The sequence below is a fragment of the Marmota flaviventris genome, chromosome 14, assembly GCF_047511675.1.
Source record: "Marmota flaviventris isolate mMarFla1 chromosome 14, mMarFla1.hap1, whole genome shotgun sequence".
NCBI lineage: Eukaryota > Metazoa > Chordata > Mammalia > Rodentia > Sciuridae > Marmota > Marmota flaviventris.
This window is the reverse complement of record NC_092511.1, coordinates 45,100,001-45,125,063: the sequence shown is the minus strand read 5'-3', so window position 1 is coordinate 45,125,063 and position 25,063 is coordinate 45,100,001. Positions and strand designations below refer to the sequence as shown.

The 25,063-nt window shown below is 34.1% G+C and overlaps 1 protein-coding gene across 3 annotated transcripts in view; it reads right to left on the bottom strand.

Annotated features, from left to right (window-relative positions):
- Positions 1-14,281, bottom strand: part of Cfap36 (cilia and flagella associated protein 36) — a 31,249-nt gene extending 16,968 nt beyond the window's left edge. For 2 of the 3 annotated variants that reach the window (XM_071601590.1, XM_071601589.1), the window contains exons 1-4: positions 13,961-14,281; positions 10,011-10,075; positions 9,311-9,412; positions 197-311 (exon numbers count right to left, since the gene is read on the bottom strand). In XM_071601590.1, coding sequence (XP_071457691.1) covers positions 197-311; positions 9,311-9,412; positions 10,011-10,075; positions 13,961-14,075 — 397 coding nt within the window. In that variant the 5' untranslated portion in view covers positions 14,076-14,281. The remainder of the gene's footprint in view (positions 1-196; positions 312-9,310; positions 9,413-10,010; positions 10,076-13,960) is intronic. The other variant, XM_027934310.2, reaches the window with a different exon arrangement.
- Between the last annotated feature and the right edge of the window lie 10,782 nt (positions 14,282-25,063).

The window sequence follows — 25,063 nt, the reverse complement described above, 5'->3', positions numbered from 1 at the left end:
TCCTGCCTCAACCTCCCCAGCCACTGGGATTACAGGCATGCACCACCATACCCAGCTACACTCTTAAGTCTCTTACATCAGCTAAAGACTTTCAAACTTGAAATAAATGTATAAAAAGCAGCCTCACTTAAGATCATATTAGAATTTTTTTTAAAAAAAAGCATTAGCACTTAGATTTCTAACTTCAACATTTTACCATTTCTCTCTTGAATTATTCGAATGGCTTGCAACTGCATTTCAATGTTTTTCTGGACCATCATTGCTTTAAAGATAGTAAAATCTTCTGCTGCCAACACAGGTTGCAAAATGGCCTGTGAAAAGAAATCTAGAGGTTAAATTTTTTAAAACTATTTCCCACACATTCAAATAATTTTCACTGCAAAAAGCACATTAATTCATGAGTGCTGTATCATTTATAGTTAGATGACTCAAATGGACAATTCTAAGATTTTATTTTAAAATCCTTTAAGATACAGTTCTCAAGAGGATAACTCTCCAAATCCCCATGCTTAAGCTAAAGTTAACCATGATACATTTTCCAAATGAGCCAGTACTCAATGACTCTGAAAAAAACAACACAAGAATCTGGCTTACCTTTCTGAAGTTACCTCTTCAGTATTTAGGTTTGTTTTTCTACCAAAATAACATCTATTTAATTTATATTCCTGTCACTTAAATTTTATTGCTTAATAATGATTCAGTAACTACAAAAATTATCCCTTAATCAATAAAAAGTACCAAGTTGAACGTCAATAAATGGAATCTGGAAAGTAAGTGTAATGAACAATTAATGTGTGAATGCTGTTGTAGTTGTCTTATATGTAGAAAGTTATTAAAAAGAAGCAGAGTTAGAAATTACAATGTAAAATCAACTGAGAAGTACAAGAAATTTAAAAAAGGTGTCTAATATTAGGGTGCACACTTAATACTTCCCTTAACTATTGAGAATATTATATTATTAAGAGCAAATCAATTTCCAAACTAATTAATAAAAAGTAGAATAAAATATAAATGCCTAAAAACAGATCTTATTTAGAATTCTTTCCAGCTTTACATGATATTACTTGAAAAGCTGACCATACAAAATCATGCTGAGGCAACAAAGGATGTGTGATTTACTAGGTAGGCATTAGCAATATTGTCACAGAGAACACCTCAACAAAAGCCTCATCAAAAAGATCTATTTGAAAGAGGAAGGAGCCCTTCCCCCATCAACCAGCTTACATCCTAGATTTGTGCAGGAGAACAAAACAAAGATAAAGTGAAAAAGCAGTTCTATGTGACAAGTACATGGGATCAACTATAGAGAGAAAAGAGGAAATGTTTCTTTTCCACCAAGTTTACAGATACAGTCCAGAAAGCCCCAAAGCAGGACCTGACAAACAAGCTTCAGCTGTGTTTGAAAGCTGCTGCCCAGAGTTCAGTACTCAAAACAACGTGGGCAGTCTCTGTGATTGCTTACTGAAGTCTACCAGGGTCCAATTTATAGGATTATGCCACTAAATAACTTCTCTGGAACTTATAATACAGGGTTCCTCAAAATGTTATTCTTGATTCCTCTTAATAAATGCAAGAAAGAGGGATTAATAAAATGCATATTCCTGAGCCCTGCCATAGATACAATTCACCTAAATCTCTGGAGGATGGGTGCCCACACATCTTCTCAGATAATTCTTACAACATTAAAGTTTGAGAACCACTGATACAATAGGAAAGGAAAAGAGTCCATACATTAGGAAAAGAAAAGAATCCTTGATAGCAAAAGCCTGCTTTCAGTTTGACTATGCACCAGTCCTGTGGCTTTCAACATATCATTTAAATTCTCAGAGCTTCAGTCTCTTTTCTGTAAAATCAATATATTAACAACAGTATCTATACAGTATTTCACTGAACCTAATACTATAGATTAGTAAGATAAACCACTGTTTTATATGCCACTAAGAAAAAAACACTACCAATTAAACTATAATACCATCAATTATAAAATGTATTCCTACTTTAAAGATATTGTGATAAAAATTGCCTCATGCAGAATGATTTCTTTAAAAAATCATGTATGTGCATATATAAATATATCACAGAGAACTTCACCTTTATGTATAGGTAGAAAGAACCAATCAAATAAAAATAAATAGATGAACAAAAGAAAATCTAGATGAACAGAGGAAGGAAAATGGGGGAGGATCATAAACTGAAATAGAACTCAATGCATATATGAGTTTATCAAGATGAACCCAACTACTATATATAACTATAGAATTCTAATTTTTTAAAAAATTTGCTTCTTAGAATAAAAGAAATACAGAACAACTTTCTAACTAGGTATTGAGATTAAATAAAATGAGAAAACATTTTATAAACTGAAGAATGAAGATAAAAGTAATTGCTCTGGACCTTTTGATGCTGGTTAAAATTATTAAACCTCTAGCTAGATTAAGGGGAAAAAGAGCAAAAGCACAAACTACTAATCTCAAAAATGAAAAAAGTGTTATCACTACTGATCCTAAGAACATTGAAAGGATGACAAAGAAATACCATGAGTAATTATGCCCATAAATTTGATTATATGAAATTCTTTAAAAGATACAATCTGCCAAAACACAAAAGAAGAAATAGATCATTTGAACAGCCTATGCCTTGATAATGAAGTTGAACCAATAACTTATAACCCTATATAATAGAAAATACCAAACCAAAATGGGTTCACTGGTGAATTCTACCAAACATTTAAGGAAGAAATTATACCAATTCTCTACAATATCATCCAGAAAATGGAAGCAGAGAGAATACTAATTAATTCATTATATGATGCCAGTATTACCCTAATGCCAAAACCAGACAGACATTAAAAGAAAACTACACATCAATCTCTCTCACGAACAAAGATATAAAGATATTCAACAAAATTTAGCAAACTAAAAACAACAAGGTATAAGAAGAATTATAAACCACAACCAGGTGGGATTTATTCCAGGTATGCAAGGATGGATCAGCATCTGAAAATCACTAAATATAACAAATATCAACAGAGCAGAGAAGAAATATCATCTGATCATAATAACAGATATGGAAAAGGAATCTAACAAAACCCAACAACCATTCAAGATTAAAAACCCTCAGCAAATGAGGACTAAAAAATTCCTCACCCAGTAAAGAACATCTGTTTAAAAACATACAGCTAACATTAAACTTAATGGTAAGAAACTAGATGTTTTCCCACTAGATCAGAAATAAGGCAAGAATGATCTCTTTCACCATTCCCATTCAACTCTGTGCTGGAAGTTCTAGTTAATAAAATAAAACATGAAGAGTTAATAAAAAGTTATTAATTAAGAAAGAAGAGGGCTGAGGTTGTGGCTCCGTGGCAGAGAACTTGCCTTATATGTGTGAGGCACTGGGTTCGATCCTCAGCACTAGATGAAAAAATAAATAAAGTTATAAAAAATTAAGAAGGAAGAAAGAAAACTGTTTTTGTTCACAGATAACATGACTTGTCTTTAGAAAAATACAAAAAGAAAAAAATTTTAAACTTCTGGAACATGTAAGTAATTAAAACCAGGATATATTTTACCATATAAAAGTTAACTGCTCTCCTATGTACCAGCAATGAGCAATTGGAATTTGAAATTAAAAACACAAAAGATAAAAAGATAAAAAAGAAGTACTTAACGTAGGAATAAGTCTAACAAAGTATGTATCAGATCTGTATAAGGAGTAATAAAACTCTAATGAAAGAAATTAAAGATCCAAAGAAATAGAAAGATATTCCATATTCATAAATAGGGAGACTCAAAACTGTTAACATATCTTCCCAGCTTAATTTGTAGATTCACACAACCCCAACAGAAATCCCAGCAAACTGCTTTGTGGATATTAAAACTTATTCTAAAAGATACATGAAAAGGTAAAGACCCAGAATAATCACACAACACAGATAAAGAACAAAGTCAAGGAACTAACACTACCCAACATCAAAATTTATTATTAAGTTATAATAATCACTATGGTGGTATATTGGTGTTGTAGTAGATAAACAGATCAATGAAATCAGAATAGGTCCTGAAATTATACCTACAAAAACACACTCAACTGATTTTTGACAAAGAAACAAAGGCAATTCAATAGAGAAAGGATAGTCTTCTCAACAAATGATGCTGGAACAACTCAAAATGAGCATCCTAAAAAAAAAAAAAAAAAAACCCTAAACATTGGCCTTACACCAGAAGTTATCACAAAACTAACCACAGACTTAAATATAAAAACACAAAACTAAAGCTTTAAAAGGTAACATAGAAGAAAATCTAGATAATTAGATTTGGTGACGACTTCTTAGATACAACATCAAAAGCAAACTCCATGAAAGAAAAAACTGGTAAATCAGACTTAATTAAAATTAAAAATTTCTACTGTGAAAGACACTGTTTAAGAGAATGAAAAGAAAACCCCAAAAGAAAATTTTGCAAACTACTTTGAAAAGCATTATAACAGGATTTGTACCTAAAAATACAAAGAATTCTTAAAACTTAACAATTAGAAAACAAACAATTCAACTGAAAAATGGGCAAAAGAAAACAAGATAGCATTACACACCTATTAGGACGTTTATAATCCAAAAATACCAAGTATTGACACAGATGTGGAAAAACAGAAACGGTCCATTACTGGTGACAGAAATATAAAATGGTAAAGACACTTTAGAAGACAGCTTAAAAGTTTCTTAAAAAGCTAAGCTTTGTCTTATCAGATGACCTAGCAATCCACTCACAGGTGGTTAGCCAAACAAATTAAAATCATAATGTCCACACAAAAATCTTAAAAAGATTTAAAAATTGCCAAAAAAAAAATGGAAATAACCAGGATACCCTTCAATAAAAGGAAAAACAAACTGGTACATCCATATAATGTAATAATACTTGGTGATAAAATTATGAAGCCACAAAATATGGAGGAACAGTTAAATGCATATTGCTTAGTAAAAGAAATCAGTCTGAAAGGATATATACTATGTTCCCAATTACATGACATCCTGGAGAGGGTAAAATTACTGAGAAAACAAAAACACCAAACATTGTTTGGGAACTGAAACAAGCCAGGAGGAATGAATATATGGAACATAGAGGAGATTTTTAGTGCTGTGAAACTATTTTCTACAACACTGTAATAGTGGCTACATGGCATTCTATATTTGGCAAAGCCCTTACAAGTACCGGAAGGGTTAATGTATCAATACTGGTTCATCAGTTATAACAAATATACAATACTAATGTAATATTTTAATAAGGGAAACTATCTGCTTCATTTTTATAAGCCTATAATTTCTCTAAAAAATAAATATTCCTAGCTTCTTTAAAATCTTACTAGGACTCACACAAAATATTTTCTATTATCCTATGTGTACTTTTAGAAATTCAATAGTAAACTGGGAGCAATGGCGCATGCCTGTAATCACAGAAATCACATGCAGATCAGGAGGCTGAGGCAGGAGGATTGCAAGTTCAAAGCTAGGCTCAGAAACTTAGCAAGGCCCTAAGCAACAAATGAAATATAAAAAAGGGCTGGAGATGTGGCTCAGTGGTTAAGCACCCAGGGGTTCAATCCCTAATACTAAAAAAGATTCAATAGTAACACCACAGATGTAATCTTCTTAACAGTGCCAATTATTATAAGAGAAATGTTTCTGCAAGTATTAATTTCTATCTTATAAAGGTCAATGCAAATCAAGTAAACAAAACAAAACAACAAAAAACCCTTCTAGAAATCCCTGAATTTTGTCATACATTGAAATTAATGATAAGTTTTATCCTCACAAGCGGATGTTGTTTTTATCCACTTCAGTTGCAAAATACTACAAAATCCTGACGTTCAACTATAGGCAACTGAAATGATAAATATCTCACTATTTATTATATTGTCATATTTTTCTGAATTGGTATAAGATATTTTAATTCATGAACTTTTTTTTTTTTTAAGAAATCACATGTGTATAACAGAAAAACATGCTGTTAAAAAGTTGGTTATGGTCTGGGATTGTGGCTCAGTGACAGAGCGCTTGCCTTACACGTATGAGGTACTGGGTTCGATCCTCAACACCTCATAAAAATACATAAATAAAATAAAGGTATTGTGTCCATCTACAATTAAAAAACATTTTTTTTAAAAAAAAGTTGGTTGTTGTGTTTTTTGTTTTGTTTTGTTTTGTTTTTTTGTACTGGGGATTTAACCCAGGGATGTTTTGCCATTGAGCTATATCCCCAGTTTTTATTTTTTATTTGAGACATGGTCTCAGTAAATTGCTTAGGGCATCACTAAGTCACTAAGGCTACCCTTGAACTTGCAATCCTCCTACCTCAGCCTCCCAAGTCCCTGGGATTGCAGACAGGAACCACTGCCCCTGAACCTTTTTGTCATTACACTGCTTCATCTGATGCATTCCTTGCCACTTTTTCTAGCTTTAATCCACAAAGAATATGCCAGAACCAGTGGTTTAGAACTAATGAAATGAAAAGAATTTTCCAAGTTTGCTTTAGTTGTACAAATTCGTGAAAACTGGCAGCCTGTATAGAAAATCAAAACCAAATTACCTAACCAAAACAAACCAAAAATTACCTCCTAAATTATCCAGGGCAAGCAATTTGTTTCTTTAATTCCCTCTTAGACACCCCAATATTGGAATCAACATTTTGATTTTCATGTATAAAGATTAGGTTGCTTCAAAGCAGTAAATAAAGTGCTTCAAGGTGTTTTTTCAGTAACAGTGACATCCTTATACTGATTAAATGTAACTACTAAGTGTCTGGTAACTAAGAATTTACTCTAGTAGAGAATAAATCTAACTAGTCCACATGGGGATTGAACGCATGACCCTAATCAAGCACCAAAATAGCTATCTTTAATTAAGAAGTGCTTCCATTTATTTATAGACCACCTGATATACACCAGACATTGTGCTAAATGCTTTATGTATGTTATCTCTTAAATTAAAAAAAAAAAAAAAACATTTCAAAGTATATACTATCCCTATTTAACAGATGCAAAAACTAAGAATCAAAAAAGTTAAGAGGGCTGGCATTTTAGCTCAGTGATTGAGCACTTGCCTCGCATGTGTGAGGCACTGGGTTTAATCCTCAACACCACATAAAAAAATAAATAAATAAAACAAAGACATTGTGTCCATCTACAACTAAAAAAGTATATATAAAAAAAAAAAAGGGTTAAGAAGGTAAACTGTACAAGAGCTTTTGCCAAAATCTTACACATAGTAAATGAAAGATTAAGGACTCATAAGCAGGTAGGTCCAACCATCTCAAAAGGCCTGCTTTGTTGTATATAACAAAACTGTACTATCAATTCTAAGCAAATTAAAAGGTATACGGTAGAATGAAATAGAAAACTGTGTTGATTTTGATCTGAACACAATATCTGAATTCTGAACATCTACATTCACAAATAACTTAGTTATCTTGATAATACAAACAAAAGATAGTTATAGACTGTTGCCAACTTAAGTTTTTCCACTTTACAATAGTGCAAAATCAATATACATTAAGTAGAACCATGCTTTGAATTCTGAATTTTGATCTTATCATGGGCTAGCAATGTGCAGTATGATAATCGCTCTTGGTGATGGGCAACAGCAGTGAGCTTCCAGACAAACACATGATCACAAAGGGAAACAAGTGATACTCTATAGTGTACTATGTTGTTAAATTATGATGTTCAGTAGGTTAGGTGCATTAAATGCTTTTTGACTTATGATGGATTTATCAGGACATAAACCCATCATAAGTTGAGGATCATCTGTAATTTTTAATCAAATTCTTCCTATTCCATTAAAAAGAAGAAAATAAATAAAAAGAAAAAATGTCTGTTATTGTTTATAAACTAAAATCATGGTATATAATATATATGTGTAATATATAATATATATAGGTAAACTGTAAAACAACTTTTGCTTTATAGAATTATTAACTGTTATAATATTTGTTTACATTAGTGTGTACACACTTTCTTTAAAATGTTATGTTAAAGATTTTCTACCTCTAGAATTAGAGATGATCATTAAATGAGAAGAAACTGTAAAAAAGAGAAGTGTACCAGTAAATGCCAGATTAAATAATCAAAACAATCTCTTCAAGGACATAATAATAAGGTTATTTAACAAATATTTATTGTAAACAACCTACTACAAATTAAGCTCTCATCTCTAAGCTAGTAACTAGAAATGCAAAGATACCATAAACAGCTCAAAGGATTTACAATCTAATAGGGCAAATGGACTAGTAGAAAACTATAATTCAAAAATATCCAAAATATAAAAGTGCCCCGTGAGATAGAATGAGTTCTACCCTCTAATGATTAAGGAAGCAACATACTACACTTCCATAAGTAGTAGCATTTCAGCCAGGCCCTAACGAGTGCGTTGGTTGTAGGGCCATACATCTTAGGTGAAGAAACAGCATGAGCAAAGCTGGGTACACAGATGTTTGTAAGAGTGAGTGGATTGAAATGACAATAGTACATTATGTATTGGAGAAGAGAACAAGAGATCAAGGCTGAAAATATAATTTGGAGTCACATCATAGACAATCCTCACTATCATCTTGCTAAGAAATTTTTAAATTCACTAAGAGGATGACAAACCAAACTAAGTTTTTCAAAAGTCTACCTGGATAGTAGCAACATGTCTCTATTTCAACCTCTGGGCAATGGCTCTCAGTTGAATGGCCTGTGTTGTTATACTGGCTCCACTACTTTAATAGCTATGGACTTTGGACTGGTACTTAATATATCTGTGCTTTAGTTTTCTCACATATAGATGAAAGTTAAATTACCAGTTTCTTAAGAGGGATCAAGATGACTAAGTGTCTAAAACATCAACTAGCACAAGTCCTCAATAAATGTTAAAATTACACATAATACCTACTTCAGCCCAGCACTACAGAACTGAGACAACAGAAATAATTCCAAAACAAAAAAGCCCCAGTAACTATTAACTATGGATGTACTAAAAGGGCAACTGCAGAATTATCAGAGATCTATATAAATAAAACAGTAATTTGGATAAACCCTGCAATCTTATTACAGTTGATTTTGGAAAGTTCATTTTTAATTATATCAGCTCATTAATGCCTCAAATTATTATTTTTTAAGGTTGTTCTAAAAGACAACCCCTATGTAATGAATTATCTTTTTCACCTCTTACAATGTCTAAAATATTATACTTTTGCAATCAAACATACTAAATTTAAGAGGAAACCCTGGGAATTTTTGTTACAATTGCAAGGTAACAGAATAACACAAAAGCAAAAACCTGTGATGTTCGAGTCTTGGCAAGAGGAGAAGTACATGCTTCTTGAAATTGATCTTCATTAATTCCAATTTCTTTGAGGTAACTTTCTAACAGCTTTTCAACCTAAGAAGGGAAAGTTTAACTTTTATATAGAAAAATTTTAAATGACAGTATACCTATTAAGTATTCAATTTAAAAAAGTATAATTCAAATGCTTTTGCGTTAATCTATGTAATATTATATTGAAATAATATTGTCATTTCACCAAAATATAACAAAAGCTAATTTTTTTCAGAGAATCACATAAAATCATATTTCCTTTACTAGAAATAATAAAAGTCAGAATTATAAAATTCAATGTAGCAGAACTTTTCTGCTACTCAACAGTCATTATTAAAAATCATAAGACAACCATAACTAAGTGAAAAACTAACATTTCCCTGCAGGCATCAGCCAAAAATGATAAAATATAAAGATCAAATGTAAGATCTCTATAATTATAAATCCAGTCCTTAGATTCTAGGGTGGAAGAGAGATGAAATCATAAAAATGAGATGCTCAGAGAAACCATTGAGTCTAATACAACTGATAGTACTGTTAGGGTAGATAATATTTGTGAAATTAAATAATTTTAATGAAACAACATCAATTTTTTTTTAATTTAGAAAATTACAAGCATCATTATTCTAATTACCTTTTAAAATCAGTGAAAAATACTTACAAGCTCTTTGTACTCCTGATGAATCTCTGTATAAGTCAATTTGCTTTCTTCCTCATCATCAAAAACTAAATTTGAGAAAAATATAGTGTAAAAAAATCATTTCACGAATACAAATTTATAATCCATTCTTTACAAATGGAACTGTCATTCTGATAATTTAGCTCTTCAGCTTTGAATTCCTATGGTTTTTCTTAAAAACAATTTAGATATGTAAATCTACTTTTTAAACTGTAATTTTTTTTTTTTTTGTACCAGGGATTAAACGCAGGGGCACTTAACCACTGAGCCACATCCCCATCCTTTTAAAAAAATATTTTTTAAATTTTGAAACAGGGTCTTGCTAAGGTGCTGAGACTGATTTTGAAGCTGCCTCAGCTCCGAAGCCACTGAGATTACAAGTATATGCAGCCACACACCTAGCTAAACTATAAATTTTTATGAGATCCAAATTTTGACCAATTCTTTCACATGAAAATAAATATATACTGGATTTCAAAGACCTAAAAAAATTGGGGCTTGGGATGTGGCTCAAGTGGTAGTGTGCTCACCTGGTATGCGTGAGGCACTGGGTTCGGTCCTCAGCACCACATAAAAATAAAATAAAGATATTGTGTTCACCTAAAAAACTAAAAAATAAACATTAAAAAAAAGACCTAAAAAAATTAAAAATATCTGCTGGGCTGAGTGGTGCACACCTGTAATCCCACTGACTCTGGAGGCTAAAATAAGAGGACTGCAAGTTCAAGGCCAGCCTGGGCAACTTAGTGAGACCTTGCCTCAAAATAAAAAATAAAAAGGGCTGGGTGTGTAACTCAGTAGTACAGCACCACTGGATTCAATCCTCATACTGGTAAAAATAAAAAGTAAAATATCAAATTACTACTTTTAAAAATAAGCATATATGCTGACATAATATATTAGGTACAATGTTAAATATATTATTAAAATTAAGTAATATACACAAATACATATAATATATAATATTAATTTAAACAAGTTTTCTCTCATTTAAAAAATATTAAAACAAAATCTCCTTCATATTTAAGATGAAAACTAATTTGCCACAACATAAGGCAACAATTTCTTCATAAGCTTCTAATGGAATATTATTAAACATTAAATCCCTTTTATAACAGTCTCAAAATTATTTTATTGTACTGGAACTTTGCTAATGTAAAATTTGTTCAAAGTGACTAGGCCATTTTTATTACCACAGATGAATAAATGAAGTCAAAACAAAACCAAAACAAATGTTTACTGAGTGTTATTCGTGAAACAATTTAGATTAAGAATCTATAATCTAATTAAGAAACCAGGACACATTCATGAATTGTAAACAATAAATATTTTTTTTCATTCCCCCAGAATGATCTTCCTAATTGGCAAAACTAACTTCTGTGATATTCAAGTTAAAACTCTTCCAATAACTGTTCACTTCCTTACAGAATAAATGCAAAATCCTTAGAAGGCCAAACCAAGACCCTCCAGGATTTGATCCCAAGTTTTATCTCACTTTCCACCACTCCAAAATCCAAATCTTGTCCTCCTAACAATACACAACTACTTGTAACACTCCAAACATAACATATACCACTTCAAAACCCACGCCTTTCCTTTTTTTTTTTTTTTCCCTTTACTCCATCCCTGTCCCCTCTCTACCAACCATTCTAATGCCTGACGCTGTTGCACACACCTGGAATCCCAGCTACTTAGGGGCTAAGGCTGAAGGACAACAATTTCAAAGCCAGCCTGGGTAACTTATTGAGATCCTATCTCAAAATACAGTACTGTGGCAGAAGGTAGGGGGAGATATTGCCAAGTGTCATGTCATATTACTATGATCTGCAACACACTCTGAAGTACTAGTTTGGTTAGGTCTCTCCTCTCAGCCCATAATATACTACACAATGTACCTATCCTTATTATAACATCTGCCACTTCGTATTTTATTCTATTTACCTGTCTTCTCCATGACATTATATATTTCTCAAGTACAGGATTTTGTTATTCATATCTATCCCTAGTTTCTGGTTCAAGGAAACGCACTATTTGAAGTAAATGATGATGTCATGAAGTTGTACAAACTAATATTGAAATCATCTAAAGTAGAGAATAGCACATTTTAAGCTCAAGTCAGTGAATTATAAACAGTTATTTCAAGTGTCACTGGCATGTTTCTTCTATTTATCCTACAGCCACTCTGTAACACTGCATATACATTCTATACAACTGCTACATAAGCTGTTTTCAGTTCATTCTAAAACCAAATTACTACACTATAGTGTTTATGAGGCTGAAGATATGCTTCTCTGTAAAATTACACTATTGGCTATAATATTACTAAGATGCAGCCTCTGTCTGTCTGTCTGTCTATCTATCTATCTATCAGGGATTGAACCCATGGGAGCTTTACACACTGAGCTACATACCCAGTCCTGTGTTTTGAGACAAGGTCTTGCTAAATTGGCCTTGAATTGTGATCCTTCTGCCTCAGCCTCCCAAGTCTCTGGGATTATAGGGATGCTCCATTGTGCTCAGTGCACTTTTGACACTTGGGAATAAAAAGATGAACAGGGCTTTTTTTTTTTTTCATTTCAGCATTTAGTCTCAGCGGGGTAAATGGAATTAATAGATGACATAATTTCTTTTTTCTTCTAAAGGAGGTCAGAATTCAACATGCCTCATCAGTATCATGATGGCATTTTAAATGCTTAAAAGAAGTACAAGTACGTTATTTTGTTTTTGACTGTCCTTAAAAATTACCTTTAAAAACAACACTTAATAACTAGTATTTGACTTTTGATTATAACAATGAGAATATAATAAAGAATTAGTGGTCAAACAAAATTTCATCTTTACCAGATTAATGGAATCTTCTTGAAAGAAGTCTTAAAGGATTATCCAGGATGATGAACCATTGAATAGCTGAATCCTTTCTAACATCTCCATTAAGTCATTATCTGATCCATTCAAACACTGCTAATGCCTGGGGGAACTCATTACCTTTTCAGGCAGGCCTTAGCATCCTGGATATCAAGCATTTCCTTCACTGAAATTTGTTTCCTTGCAGCTTGTACCCACTGTCCCCACCTCTATCCCACTGATTCTGACCATCAAGTCCTTACCATCAACACCTTATAAGAAAGACATTCAAATGACTGAGGGATGTTATTACTCTAAGTCTTGCCCAAGCTAAATAACCAAGACAACATCTGGACATTTGTCCATGACATAGTTTCTGGTTCCCTTTCTGTGAAGGCAGGATTGAATTGTGAATAAGTGTGAACTGATCAGAAACCGGAGGTGCCTATCCTTCAAAGGAACTATTATGTGACGTCTGTATGTCTCAAAAAAAAAAAAAAAAAAAAGAAAGAAAGAAAGAAAAAAGGACCCAAGCACATGCCGCTATCACCCCCTTTTTGGTATAGCTGAGAGTAAAGAACTCAAAAAGCAGAATAGAGCCCAGCGAGATCTCGGGCTCTGGTACTGCGGGAGTAATCACATGCCCTCCTTTGGCTCGTCAACAGGTCGGGGTGAATTATTTTTTATTTCCTACACTGATTCCACAGGGGAAAATGTTAGGGATCAGAAGGAACTCAAAGGAAAACTGGCACTTCTCCTCCCAGGTAACTGGGGAAACTGTTAAAGAAGCCCACCCAAAGAGTCCAAGGGTCCAGGGCAGAAATGTGCGGATGGGGCGAAAAACCGAACATAGAATTAAAGTCTAATGTTTTTCGGACGCGCGGCGTGGAGCAGATTGGGGAGGGCGTCTAGGTCCGCATTTTCAGATCTGGGGGAGTAGATGCAATTCCTCCTACATAACTAGCTCCAAATCTGGTCGGCCAGGATGGAGACGGAGAAGATGAAATGATGTGTGGTGACCGCCTCCCTGACACTGCTGGTGCGAGAGAGTCAAGAATAACATTGTCAGTTCGGGCTCTAGTTTTTACCTTCACATTTCTGCTCCACAAAGTCCAAGATGGGGATGGACCAGTCGGGGCCTCGCAGGAACCCCGCGATGCTCTCCACCACCCATTCCACCTCGTCCTCTTCTTCCGTAGCCATCCCGCCCCTACGGGGCGACGCAGATCCCTAGGCCAAATTCCGGGAGCTGGCTAAGGCCTTCCGGCTTCAGGAAGCCTAGAGGGAGTCAGGGAAAGGGTTGCTGGGGCCACCTGGATAGGTTTGTAAACCAGTTAACGTAAAATGGTCGCTATGGCAACAGGCGCAGCCGCCCCAGACTGCGGCCCGGAAGTGAAGCCAGCTTCCCTGGCCTGCACACCTCAGAGGAGTAGGGGCTTTTAAAGAACGTTTCCGATTGGCTGGAAGGGAACAGTAAAGGATCAAAAGATAGCCTTCCACCCATTGGTCCGGAGTTGCTAGGCCAGAGAGCAGAAGTGTAGGCATTGGTTAGAGATCCTAGAAGCCATCTCCGCGTTCCCTCTTCTGAGTGTGCGTGGAGCCGAGGCTTAAAATCGCTAGCGGAAGGCTGCCACGAATCTCTGAATGACAAGGCTTCAAAGGTTTTATTTCATGATTGTAACCTCAGTTCCTCAGTCCCATCCAGTTTCAGACTCCCTGCCACAACCGTTTGTAATTAAAGAGCTGTCTGAAAATACAAAGCTGAACAAAGTCGATCTGTTAAGGTTTACTTGTTGGCTCTGCAATCACTTTGCATGGGTCAGCACCAGAGGGTTCTTTAACTCTCAAGCTAAGATAGCTCTAACTAGAATTAGGAGCTTTTCAGAGGCAAAATCAAAGTTAACATTCATTTAAATAAATGTCTTTGACACCAAGTCTTATGTCAAATAACCAGATTAGGGTCCATTGTGGAACTGGTCTTCAAAGGACATTGTCAAAGTGTTTGGGGCCCCCAAATATCTTCAGGCAACGTTACAATATATCCCATAATCAGGATCATTATGTGTACAGTTACAAAGCACTTTTTCTTAACATACTTTTCTACATAAAGATATGAAGCTTCTTTCTTCATGACTGCATAGCTATAAACCACCCTTCTGTTCACACACAGTATCTTACTTATATACATAAGTGTGATCATTAATGTGTTGGGGTTTATTTTTTCTTTTTTTCACTCCATGGTTTGGGTGTGCCATAAATTATTCAACTATTTTTTGCTTCAACAAACTGCTAAAATAAACACATTTGTGTCTGTAAGAATTGTCGGTTCAATTTCTAGGGATAAATTTGAACAGAATTGCTCAATGAGAGAATATATACCCTGATTTATTTGACAATCCTCAATTTATTTATTTAACAATGCTCGATTGCTAAAATGAAATCATTGTGAGGTAGCTTTGAATGACTCCAAACGCTTAAGTAGTTTGCTACATGATATTTTTGTTTTAAAGAATTCCCCCCCACACACACACCCCTGTCCACATATTTTAAGATCAGACATCCTATCAGATCCCTTATGTGAAAATTCCGAGTGAACTCCCCACTCTCTTCGAGAATATGAGCAAACTCCTGCCCTCCAGAATGTTCTGTCAAACTTTATTGGACCACTTCCCACACGTGAGTTACTGACTTCAAACGTACTCATAAACACAAGAGTTTGACCAACACTTTGAGAGTCTATGGAATGGCAGAACTGTTAGCCATTCTGTCACACCAAGAGCTCAGACTTCCCCCAAGCCTTGGAGCCCCAACATCAGCACCACGCCCCAGCATTAAGTCAAAATGTCTGTGATGGCCCTGACAGCTTCTAAAAGAGGAGGTCAGCTTCCATCTTAGCTGGGCAATTAAACTTTAATGATTTGGTAACTCACTCACTATGTGGTTAATATGCTTCATCTATCCAGTGTAGTTGCTGTGAGGTTTATACACATTTTTCTCCCCTTTTAGGTGTTGTGAACCTCAAGAAAATTTCTCTTTGTATGGCAATTATTCTTTGATCACCTCCTTATTTCCACCAAATGTAAAAATCATGTCAATTTTTTAAAATCATAGACAATTTTCTAAGGAACATACTTCCATATATGCTTTTTAAAAGAGAGAGAGAGAGAGAGAGAGAGAGAGAGAGAGAGAATTTTTTCATATTTATTTTTCAGTTTTCGATGGACACATGTTTATTTTATGTGGTGCTGAGGATGGAACCCAGCACCCCGCATATGCCAGGCGAACGTGTTATCTCTTGAACCACATCCCCAGCCTTCCATATATGCTTTTGATCCCTTCTTTTTTTTATTTCCTTTAGATAAATTCTCGAAAGGAAAATTACCAAATTGATTTTAAAATCTTAATAAAAAAAGTCTTTGCCTACTAATTAGAACAAATTTTTTTAAAATGTCTTTGCCAATAGACTAGGTTAAGAATGATACATAACTTTTTTAAAAGATACATAATTTTATTTTGCACTTTTTATTGAAATCCAGCAGTTTCATGTTAATTAGTCTTTTGTGTTTTTTCTTGTGTTATCTTTTCATATCTTTGATTCGTATTAGAATGTCCAGGGTTTTTTCTTATTAATTCATAAGAGCTTTTTATACATTAATTTAAGAATGTTTGCCATATGTTACAATGACTTGTTTGCCTATTTTCACTTTAAGAAAAAAAATTTGTAAATAGATGTTTCAGAAATTTTTTAAATTTGTTTTTAGTTGTATTTGGGCACAATACCTTTATTTTATTTATTTATTTTTATGTGGTGCAGAGGATGGAACTCAGCTCCTTGCATGTGCTAGGTGAGCACTCTACCGCTGAGCCGCATCCCCAACACCAATTTTCTTAAACTTTTAATTGGTAAATAAAAATTGCCTTTATCATGTACAACATGTTTTGAAATATATATGCACAATATGTTTTGAAATATGTATATATTGTGGAATGATTAAATTGAGCTAATTAGCATATGCTTTACTTCGTTGTTTTGTGGTGAGATTGCCTTTTAATTTAATTTTTTATCTTTTGTTTATAGAAGTTTTACATTTTTCATGTAGACTTTAAATGGAAGGTAATAAGTTATATTTTTCATAGGGGATATCCATGCTCCAAACACCACTTGCTGGAAATTCATGTGGTAAAGTGTTGTGGTTTTTGAATTCTTGAGAAGAGGAAAAAGGAAAGAAAGACATTATCATTCTTAGGCTAAAATACGGTGACCCAAGGTGGATTACTGTCATTTATTGTTCTGTTTTTCTGTCTTCAAAATTAATTTAAGACTGGGTGCGCTGGCGCACGCCTGTAATCCCAGTGGCTTGGGAGGCTGAGGTAGGAGGAACTCAAGTTCAAAGCCAGCCTCAGCAGGTGCTAAGCAACTCAGTGAGACCCTGTCTCTAAATAAAATACAAAATAGGGGTGGAGATGTGGCTCAGCGGTCAAGTGCCCCTGAGTTAATCCCCTGTACCAAATAATAATAATAATTTAAAATGGAAATCCCACTTTGTTCCTTTTTTACACATTTTTTATTAATGCATAATGTACATGATAATGGGATTTGTTGCTACATATTCATACATGCACACAATATAACCATATAATTTGGCCATTATCACTCCCACTTTGTTCTTCTGCCAGTTTGTTCCTTTCATAGAGAATCTAGGTGGCTGGGGTTGTGGCACAGTGGTAGAGTGCTCACCAAGCCATATGAGGCACTGAGTTCAAGCCTCAGCACCACATAAAATAAATAAATAAAGGTATTGTGTCCATCTATAACTAAAAAAAAAATTTTTAAAAAAAGAAAAGAATCTGTGTGGTTTCTAATTAGCCTAGGCCACAAACTGCTATCAGTTTCACTCCATATTACAGTCTTTATGTTCAATTTCTTCCAAATGTTTTTCAGTTCCAGTAGAGGCAGTTAAATGTGGTGCACAAGCTCGGCCCCATTTTTTCTCATCTTTGTTCCTAAATGTGTGTAATGTGAATTCCTTCGGGTCCACACATTTTCTCATTTATTTCAAATTTTTTCATTATTTCAATTTCACCTTAAAATGGAAGGCCTTTTTTTTTATTCACTACTTGAGATTCTTATAACCAGGATACTTACACATAGGACATGTGCTCAATCACAAAATAAACACAAACTAGAACAGTGTACACATTCTTAGTTCAATGCTTGCAGATGTAGTGGGGTAAGAATAAGAAGATGGCATGGTCAAGTATTCAATCAGTAGTAATTTCCATGTTTCATAGTAATGCAAAGCATAGTCATCTCTAGAAAAATCACTTCTCGATTGGGTAATCCCAGCTACTCGGGAGGCTGAAGCAGGAAAATCTCAATTGAGGTTCCAGACCAGCCTAGGCAACTTATAGCAAGACCTTATCTCAATAAAAAATAAAAAGGCCTAAGGATATAGCTCAATGATAGAGCACTCCTAGGTTTAATTCCCAGTGTGGAGGAGGAGGAGGAGGAGGATCACAAAGTCTCATTTTGGCAATTTTATTATTTTTTTTATCTACTACATGTGAATAAATTGTCATTTTAAAGAAACATGTTAAAGAAGAGACTGTAATAGACATACACACACACACACACACACACACACAGCACTCTGCCATAGGGTTGATATACTTAGTACATATTAACTGTTATATGTGGTGAGTTTTTTAAACTATTTGCAGTGGGGCAGTAAAGAACAATTATCTTATTTTGCTTCTCCTTTTACTGTCCTCGTTGTATACTTTACTGCAGTATTACTGAAATCTGCTTCTCTGCATTTCTCTTTCTGGCATTAAGCCTCTGTGATGTAAACAGAATAACTGCACACTTCTCAGTTTCTTAGGGATTGTGTTTAATAACAGCTATATTTATATAGTGCTTTACATTTTACAAAAGTATTACATCTATTTGATGTGGAAGCAATCTTAGGAGCTAAATTGTAAGGGTAAAAGAAATTGAAGTTAAAGTGTAAAAGACCGGGCATTGTAAAGTTTCTAAGCTGCAAGGCCTGAGTTAAAATGTAAAGGACCAGGTATTGTTAAGTTCCTATGCTACATGCAAAACCTGAAATTCCTGTAGCTGTTAAGACAATGCTTGGAACCTCCCAGTAAATATTTCCCCTGACCGCCTGGTTGTTTAATAACTTAAGGGCCCTGTGTGGCCTTGCACGTAGGCATCACAGGGCCTGGACCAATCAGTTTGAATATGTACCCTGCTTTAGAACTGACCTATCACCCCCGCCCGACCTGTTCCCGCCAATGAATGAACTAATCATGTTTGGGAGTTGTTGTTTGACTTTCCCGCGGTGTATGATGATTTGTTAAAGGAGACTGTGATGTATGTAAAGTCCCGCCCTTCCCAAAAAGTGTACTTAAGCATTGCACAACCTCTGTTCTGGGCTCTGGGCTGCTCTCCTTTCTCGTGTGGGCACGGAGCCCCAGCATGCTGGAATCTCAATAAACCCCTTTTGCTGTTGCATGAGCTGTGGTCCCTTGGTGGTCTCTTCCTCCGACGTTCGCCGGACCCTTACAAAATAAATATGGTATTAAGATTTCCCCCAAATAAAGATGGTATTAAAATTTAGTGCATTAGTTTCCTAGAACTGCTGTGATAAAATACTACAGACTGAGTGACTTAAACAACAGAAATTTCTTTTTTTATTTGGCAGGGGTGGGGGTGGGTTCTAGGGATTGAACCCAGGGGAGGTTTAGTGCTATGGTACATCCTCACTTTTTTTTTTTTTTTTTGCAATCCTCCTGCCTGAGCCTCTGGAGCCATTGGAATTACAGGCATGCTCTGCCATACCTGGGGTCTAGAAATTCTAGATTGAAGTGAAAATAAGGTTAGTTTCTCCTGAGGCCTCTCCCTTGGCTTACAAATGGTCATTTTTCTCCCCGGAACTTCCATCTATATTGTTTTATGTCCTAATCCCCTATTCTTATAAGGACATCAATTATATTTGATTAGGGGCCCTTTATATCTCATTTTATTTTAACTACCTCTTCAAAGACCCTATATTCTAAATACAGTTGCATTCTGAGGTACTAGGGGGTAGAACTTCAACATATGAATTTGGAGAGGGGGCACAATTCATCCCATAACAGATGGGAGAACTGGGACTATAAAGTCAAGTCTCTTGACCAGGGTCATTGCAAAGTCAGGGCTTGCATTTTTCCATTCTTAACACAGAAGCAACAAGGTAACATCCAGTTTTAACTTTATAATCTGTCATGAAAAATTTTTCTGTATTAATGAAAACATTTCAACCCAGTTCTTTTCAATATTACCTATTTTCCATTGTGTGAACTTTGTTTTTGTTTTTGTTTTTGTTTTGGGGGGGCGTGCAGTACGGGGAATTGAATCCAGGGGTATTTTGCCACTGAGCTACATCCCCAGCCCTTTTTATTTTTTATTGAGAGAGGCTCCCGTTAAGTTGTTTTGGGCCTTGCTCAACTGCTGAGGCTGGCCTTGAACGTGCAATCCTTTTGCCTCAGCCTCCTGAATTGCTGGGATTACAGGGATGTGCCACCACACCCCACTTGATTTTTAACTCTAACAAAACATGCTTGCATTCTCGATCAGATAGATGGCTTAAGGTTATTATTAGCAATAGACCAAAAATACCAATGCAGAAGTGTCATTTTCAAATAAAATTTGTAGAGCATATAGAACTTCAGTAATGAACCACCTAATTGCTACTCTAAATAGTATGGATTCAGCTTTCAAGTAAAGAGAGGGGGAAAGGTCACTGCTTTAATGGTGTAAATTGCTTTTATTCTGGCTACATAAAGAATTTTTAGAAGTTCTAAATTATAGGTCCTTTGCAAATATTCTTACTTGATATTTGGCTTACATACTGCAAAAGGATTAGAGGGTGTTTCTATGGAATTACAAATGAATACCTGCCATATCTTCAGATTCTCTCAATGAATCCTCCTTAGATTTTTTTTCTGTTCTAAAGATAAAAAGTTTATTTTGATTTCATGGTTTCATTGGTCCATGGTCAGCTAACTCCATACCTCTAGGCCTAAGATGAGGCCAAACATCATGGTGAAAGGACCTGGTGGAAGAAAGCAGCTCAGGACATAACAGCCAGGAAGGAGAGAGAGAACAAGAGCAAAAGAGAGAGAGGGAGAGAGCGCAAATCCTTAGATAATTTTATTGTATTTGCAAATGTAGCATCACAGAATGTCCATTCTCTTTTCAAGTTGTTTTCTATTCATTTCTCAAAATCTATAAAAATATTCAGCAGCTCAGTTTAAAATAGCTAAAAAGTAACAAAAATGCATTGACTTTCATATCCTAACTAAGCATGTTCATTTGGTATAAGCTAAGATCCTTTCTTTACTCATTGAGTGCATACTCTGCAGAGCACTATGCCAGACCCTGAATACAGAGTTCTAGACACAGTGCATTCTAAATTCCAAGTGTTTGACAGTTATTTTCAGAACAGAATGTGATTCATTTATCTCTAAATGTTCAGGGTTTTTTTTTGTGTGTGTGTCTATTGTTCCTTCTTTTTCTTTTTTCTCCCTTCTTTATTTATTAGTTTTTTTCATTATTTGATTGTTTTATTTGTTGTGTATAAATTTCCTCTCTGTTTTGCTTTCTTCTCTTCCCCTCTACCTTTTATGACTTACTGAGTTGACTGTTCCATATATCTTCCTTTGTGTTTTCTTAACTATTTTCCTGATATATTTTTTTCTTTTTCTTTTAGTGACTTTGAGGAGGACAACTAATTTATAGAACATGCTTATATGTACTATTTAGCTCTGATTTTAATTCACTTGAAGACAGCTGCTGTAGCCTAGACTTATGGCTCCTAAATTTTTTAATCCATCAGTTAAAAAAAAGTCTGACCACTCCCCTTATCATATGAATATATATTTACTTATGAGCTATGTACATACATATGAATATAAATAATTATGTAATATATAATTTAAAAACAAAATTCAACAATTAAAATTAGGTGAGATGAAATTAATTAAAAGGGTGAGATAAAATATATGTTGAAATTCTAATACTTTCTCTCTGAATGCTAATGAATCATTTGGTATCCACTATTAGAGGCTACTAGTTTGTACTTTATCCTTCTGGAATAGTAAGGAAGCTACAGAATGTAGCTTTTAGGTGATCCCCCTTTTAGGGGATTTGGAAATAAACAGTGACAAGAATTTTGAGATTCATTCTTAGAATCCAACTTAGAATCCAAGACATTGAGCTCAAGACTCTCAAAGAGAAATCCTCTTCCACCTTCAAACTAGGGACAAGGTCCCTCAAGGGAGTAACCATTCAAAACCTTAAAGAATCATCAGTAAAGGTTATTTTTCCACCCCAAAACATTATAGAAATACCTGCTAAAACCATCATAAAAGATTAACTTTATCTGAGTGTGCTATTTGTAAAACTATTACACAAAACAGAAAAAATGCTTTTTTTTTTTTTAACAATTGTCCTGCTCAATAAAGGAAAGAAAAAATGATGCCCAATAATTCAGCACCTGAAATGTTATGCTAAGTCAAAAGTTGCTGCATATTTATTTTTCACAATATTATGTTTTATTAGGCATTAGTATATAGTACTAGTCTCTACATTCATTGTGATTCCCAGGGATTTGAAAAGTGGCTGATGCAACTGAGAAAATGAATTTTATTTTTATTTAATTTTAATTAATTTAGATTTAAGTAGCTGCGTTATTAGGCAGCACAGATTCAAAATATAAAATTTCATCAGTTTGAGTGCATTAAAAATGATAAATGTGGCTAGGCATTGTGGCACTACTTGTAATCCCAGCTACCCAGGAGGCTGAGGGAGGATCTCAAGTTCAAGGCCAGCCTGGGCAACTTAGCAAAACCCTGTCTCAATATAAAATAAAAAGGGTTGACTGAAGATATAGCACAGTGCTTGGCTAGTATCTGTGAGGTTCTGGGTTCAATTCCCAGTACTGGAAAAAATTATGAATGTTTCACCACTAAATGTTTCCTTATTATGAAAAAATAAATTTCACTTGCCAGTATTTTAACAACTTAATATCAGTCTCTGCTTACCAAAATTATTTATGTTGAGCAACCTTCTTTTGGCATTCTGAGAAATTCGTTTTTTCTAATATTAATATATTATGCTGCCGTTCCCCTTTGTTTACATGTTTTCAGTTATATCTTTTTTAATATTTATTTTTTAGTTTTAGGTGGACACAATATCTTTATTTTATATTTATGTGGTGCTGAGGATAGAACCCAGTGCCTCGTGCATGCTAGGCGAGCACTCTGCCACTGAGCCACAACCCCAGCCCTCAGTTATATCTTTATAAATCTGCATGCAACCCTACTGAATTTTTGCTAGTTCATTAAAAAAAGGTGATTTGGTTTCAATATTGGACTTGAACATTTTGCTATGTGTAATGTGAATAATTATATCAATAAAATGGTCACTGGTTAAGAAATTATTAAGAACTTTCAAAAAAATTAATGAGAACTCCAAGAATAGAATTGGCACTTTAATATAGAAATTGTAGTTATGTCATTGACCTGCTTTTAAAAGATGAATTCATTTCACTGCACCCATTACTATAATTACCCTTTATACTTGCTAAAAATAAGTACTTCAGTATACACCAGTTTTACATGTAGTCTCCACATCCAGCTCCACTATTATTCAGACTTTAAGGTTTGGTGGTAAGTCTTGCACATGTTGTTTTTTTTATATTTCTGTAGAAGCAGTGTCAATGTATATTTTTAAAGCATTATGTTTTCAAATGACCTAGTAAAATCAAGGAATTATTTCAGTAAATTATCTTTTGATTAACACATTTCAAGTACTACTTTAGAGAGGTTAGAACAACCATTCATTTGAAGCTAAAGCTTCATCATTTAAAATTCATCTTTTAAATCATAATTGTTAGTAGTTAGGAATAATGGTAGCTACCTAATTATAAAAAAAAAAAAAAACAAGAAAATTAATTTAAATGAAATTGTCTGTGACTGGAATCCAGATACTGAAAACATTGAAATACAGGATTTAACAGTTAATACTTAATAATATTTAACAATTTAAACTCAAGTTTTGAAATATATCTATCATGAAAAAAATAGCCCATGCAATCTGGTAGTGGAGGCCAGTCTTAGTGGCGTGAGAGAAATAACCCATGAATTCTCTTGAACTCTTGGGGAAGACGAAGACAAAAGATACTAACTTACTCAAATCAGTAACTGAGAAGGTTAGCTTACATTTTTTTTAATGTCATTTGCTGTTAAATGGATGGAATGGAGACTACCATGCTAAGTGAAGTAAGCCAGTCCCAAAACACCAAAAGCAGAATGTTCTCTCTTAAAAATGAATGCTAACCCACAACAAGGAAGAGGAAGAATAGAAGTTCATTGGATTAGACAAATGAGAACTAAGGGAACTTAAAGGTGGAGTGGTGGGATAGGAAAGACAATAGAATGAATCAGACCTAACTTTCCTATCCTTATATATGAATATACTACCAGTATAACTCCACATGATGTAACACCACAATAATGGGAACCTAATTGGAACAAATTATACTTACTCTATGTATTTTTAATATATCAAAATACACTCGACTGTCATGTATATCTAGAAAGAACAAATAAAAAATAAAAATTAAAAAAATTAACCTTTATTTTATTTAATTGTTTTTATGTGGTGCTAAGGATCAAATCTTTGCCTCACCCATGCTACCTCAAGTACTCTACCACTGAGCTATAACCATAGCCCTTGGCTTATATCTTAACAAGATATAATCCTATTAACTTGGTCCTCACAAATTTATAACTTATAAACTTTGTTTGAATTTTTCCTTAAGAAAACATTTTGCTAACAATAATGCGAACATGAAAATAATATAAACATGAGACAGTCCTCATTATTTCTGTATGTTGATTTCATTTTTTAAATTCATGTCATATTAGATTCTTTTTTATGATGGCTAAAGATGTTAGCTATTCTTTCCTGTTTACTTTTTCACATAAACCTCAAAATTATTTTATTGAGGTCTCCCAAATTATTTTTATTAGGATTTTGCCTAATTCTTCTAAGTATATTAATTAATTGATAAGAAAATTATATTATTAAAATCATTAGTCTTCTAAAACATGGTAATATTTTTCTTAATATCTATCAAAAA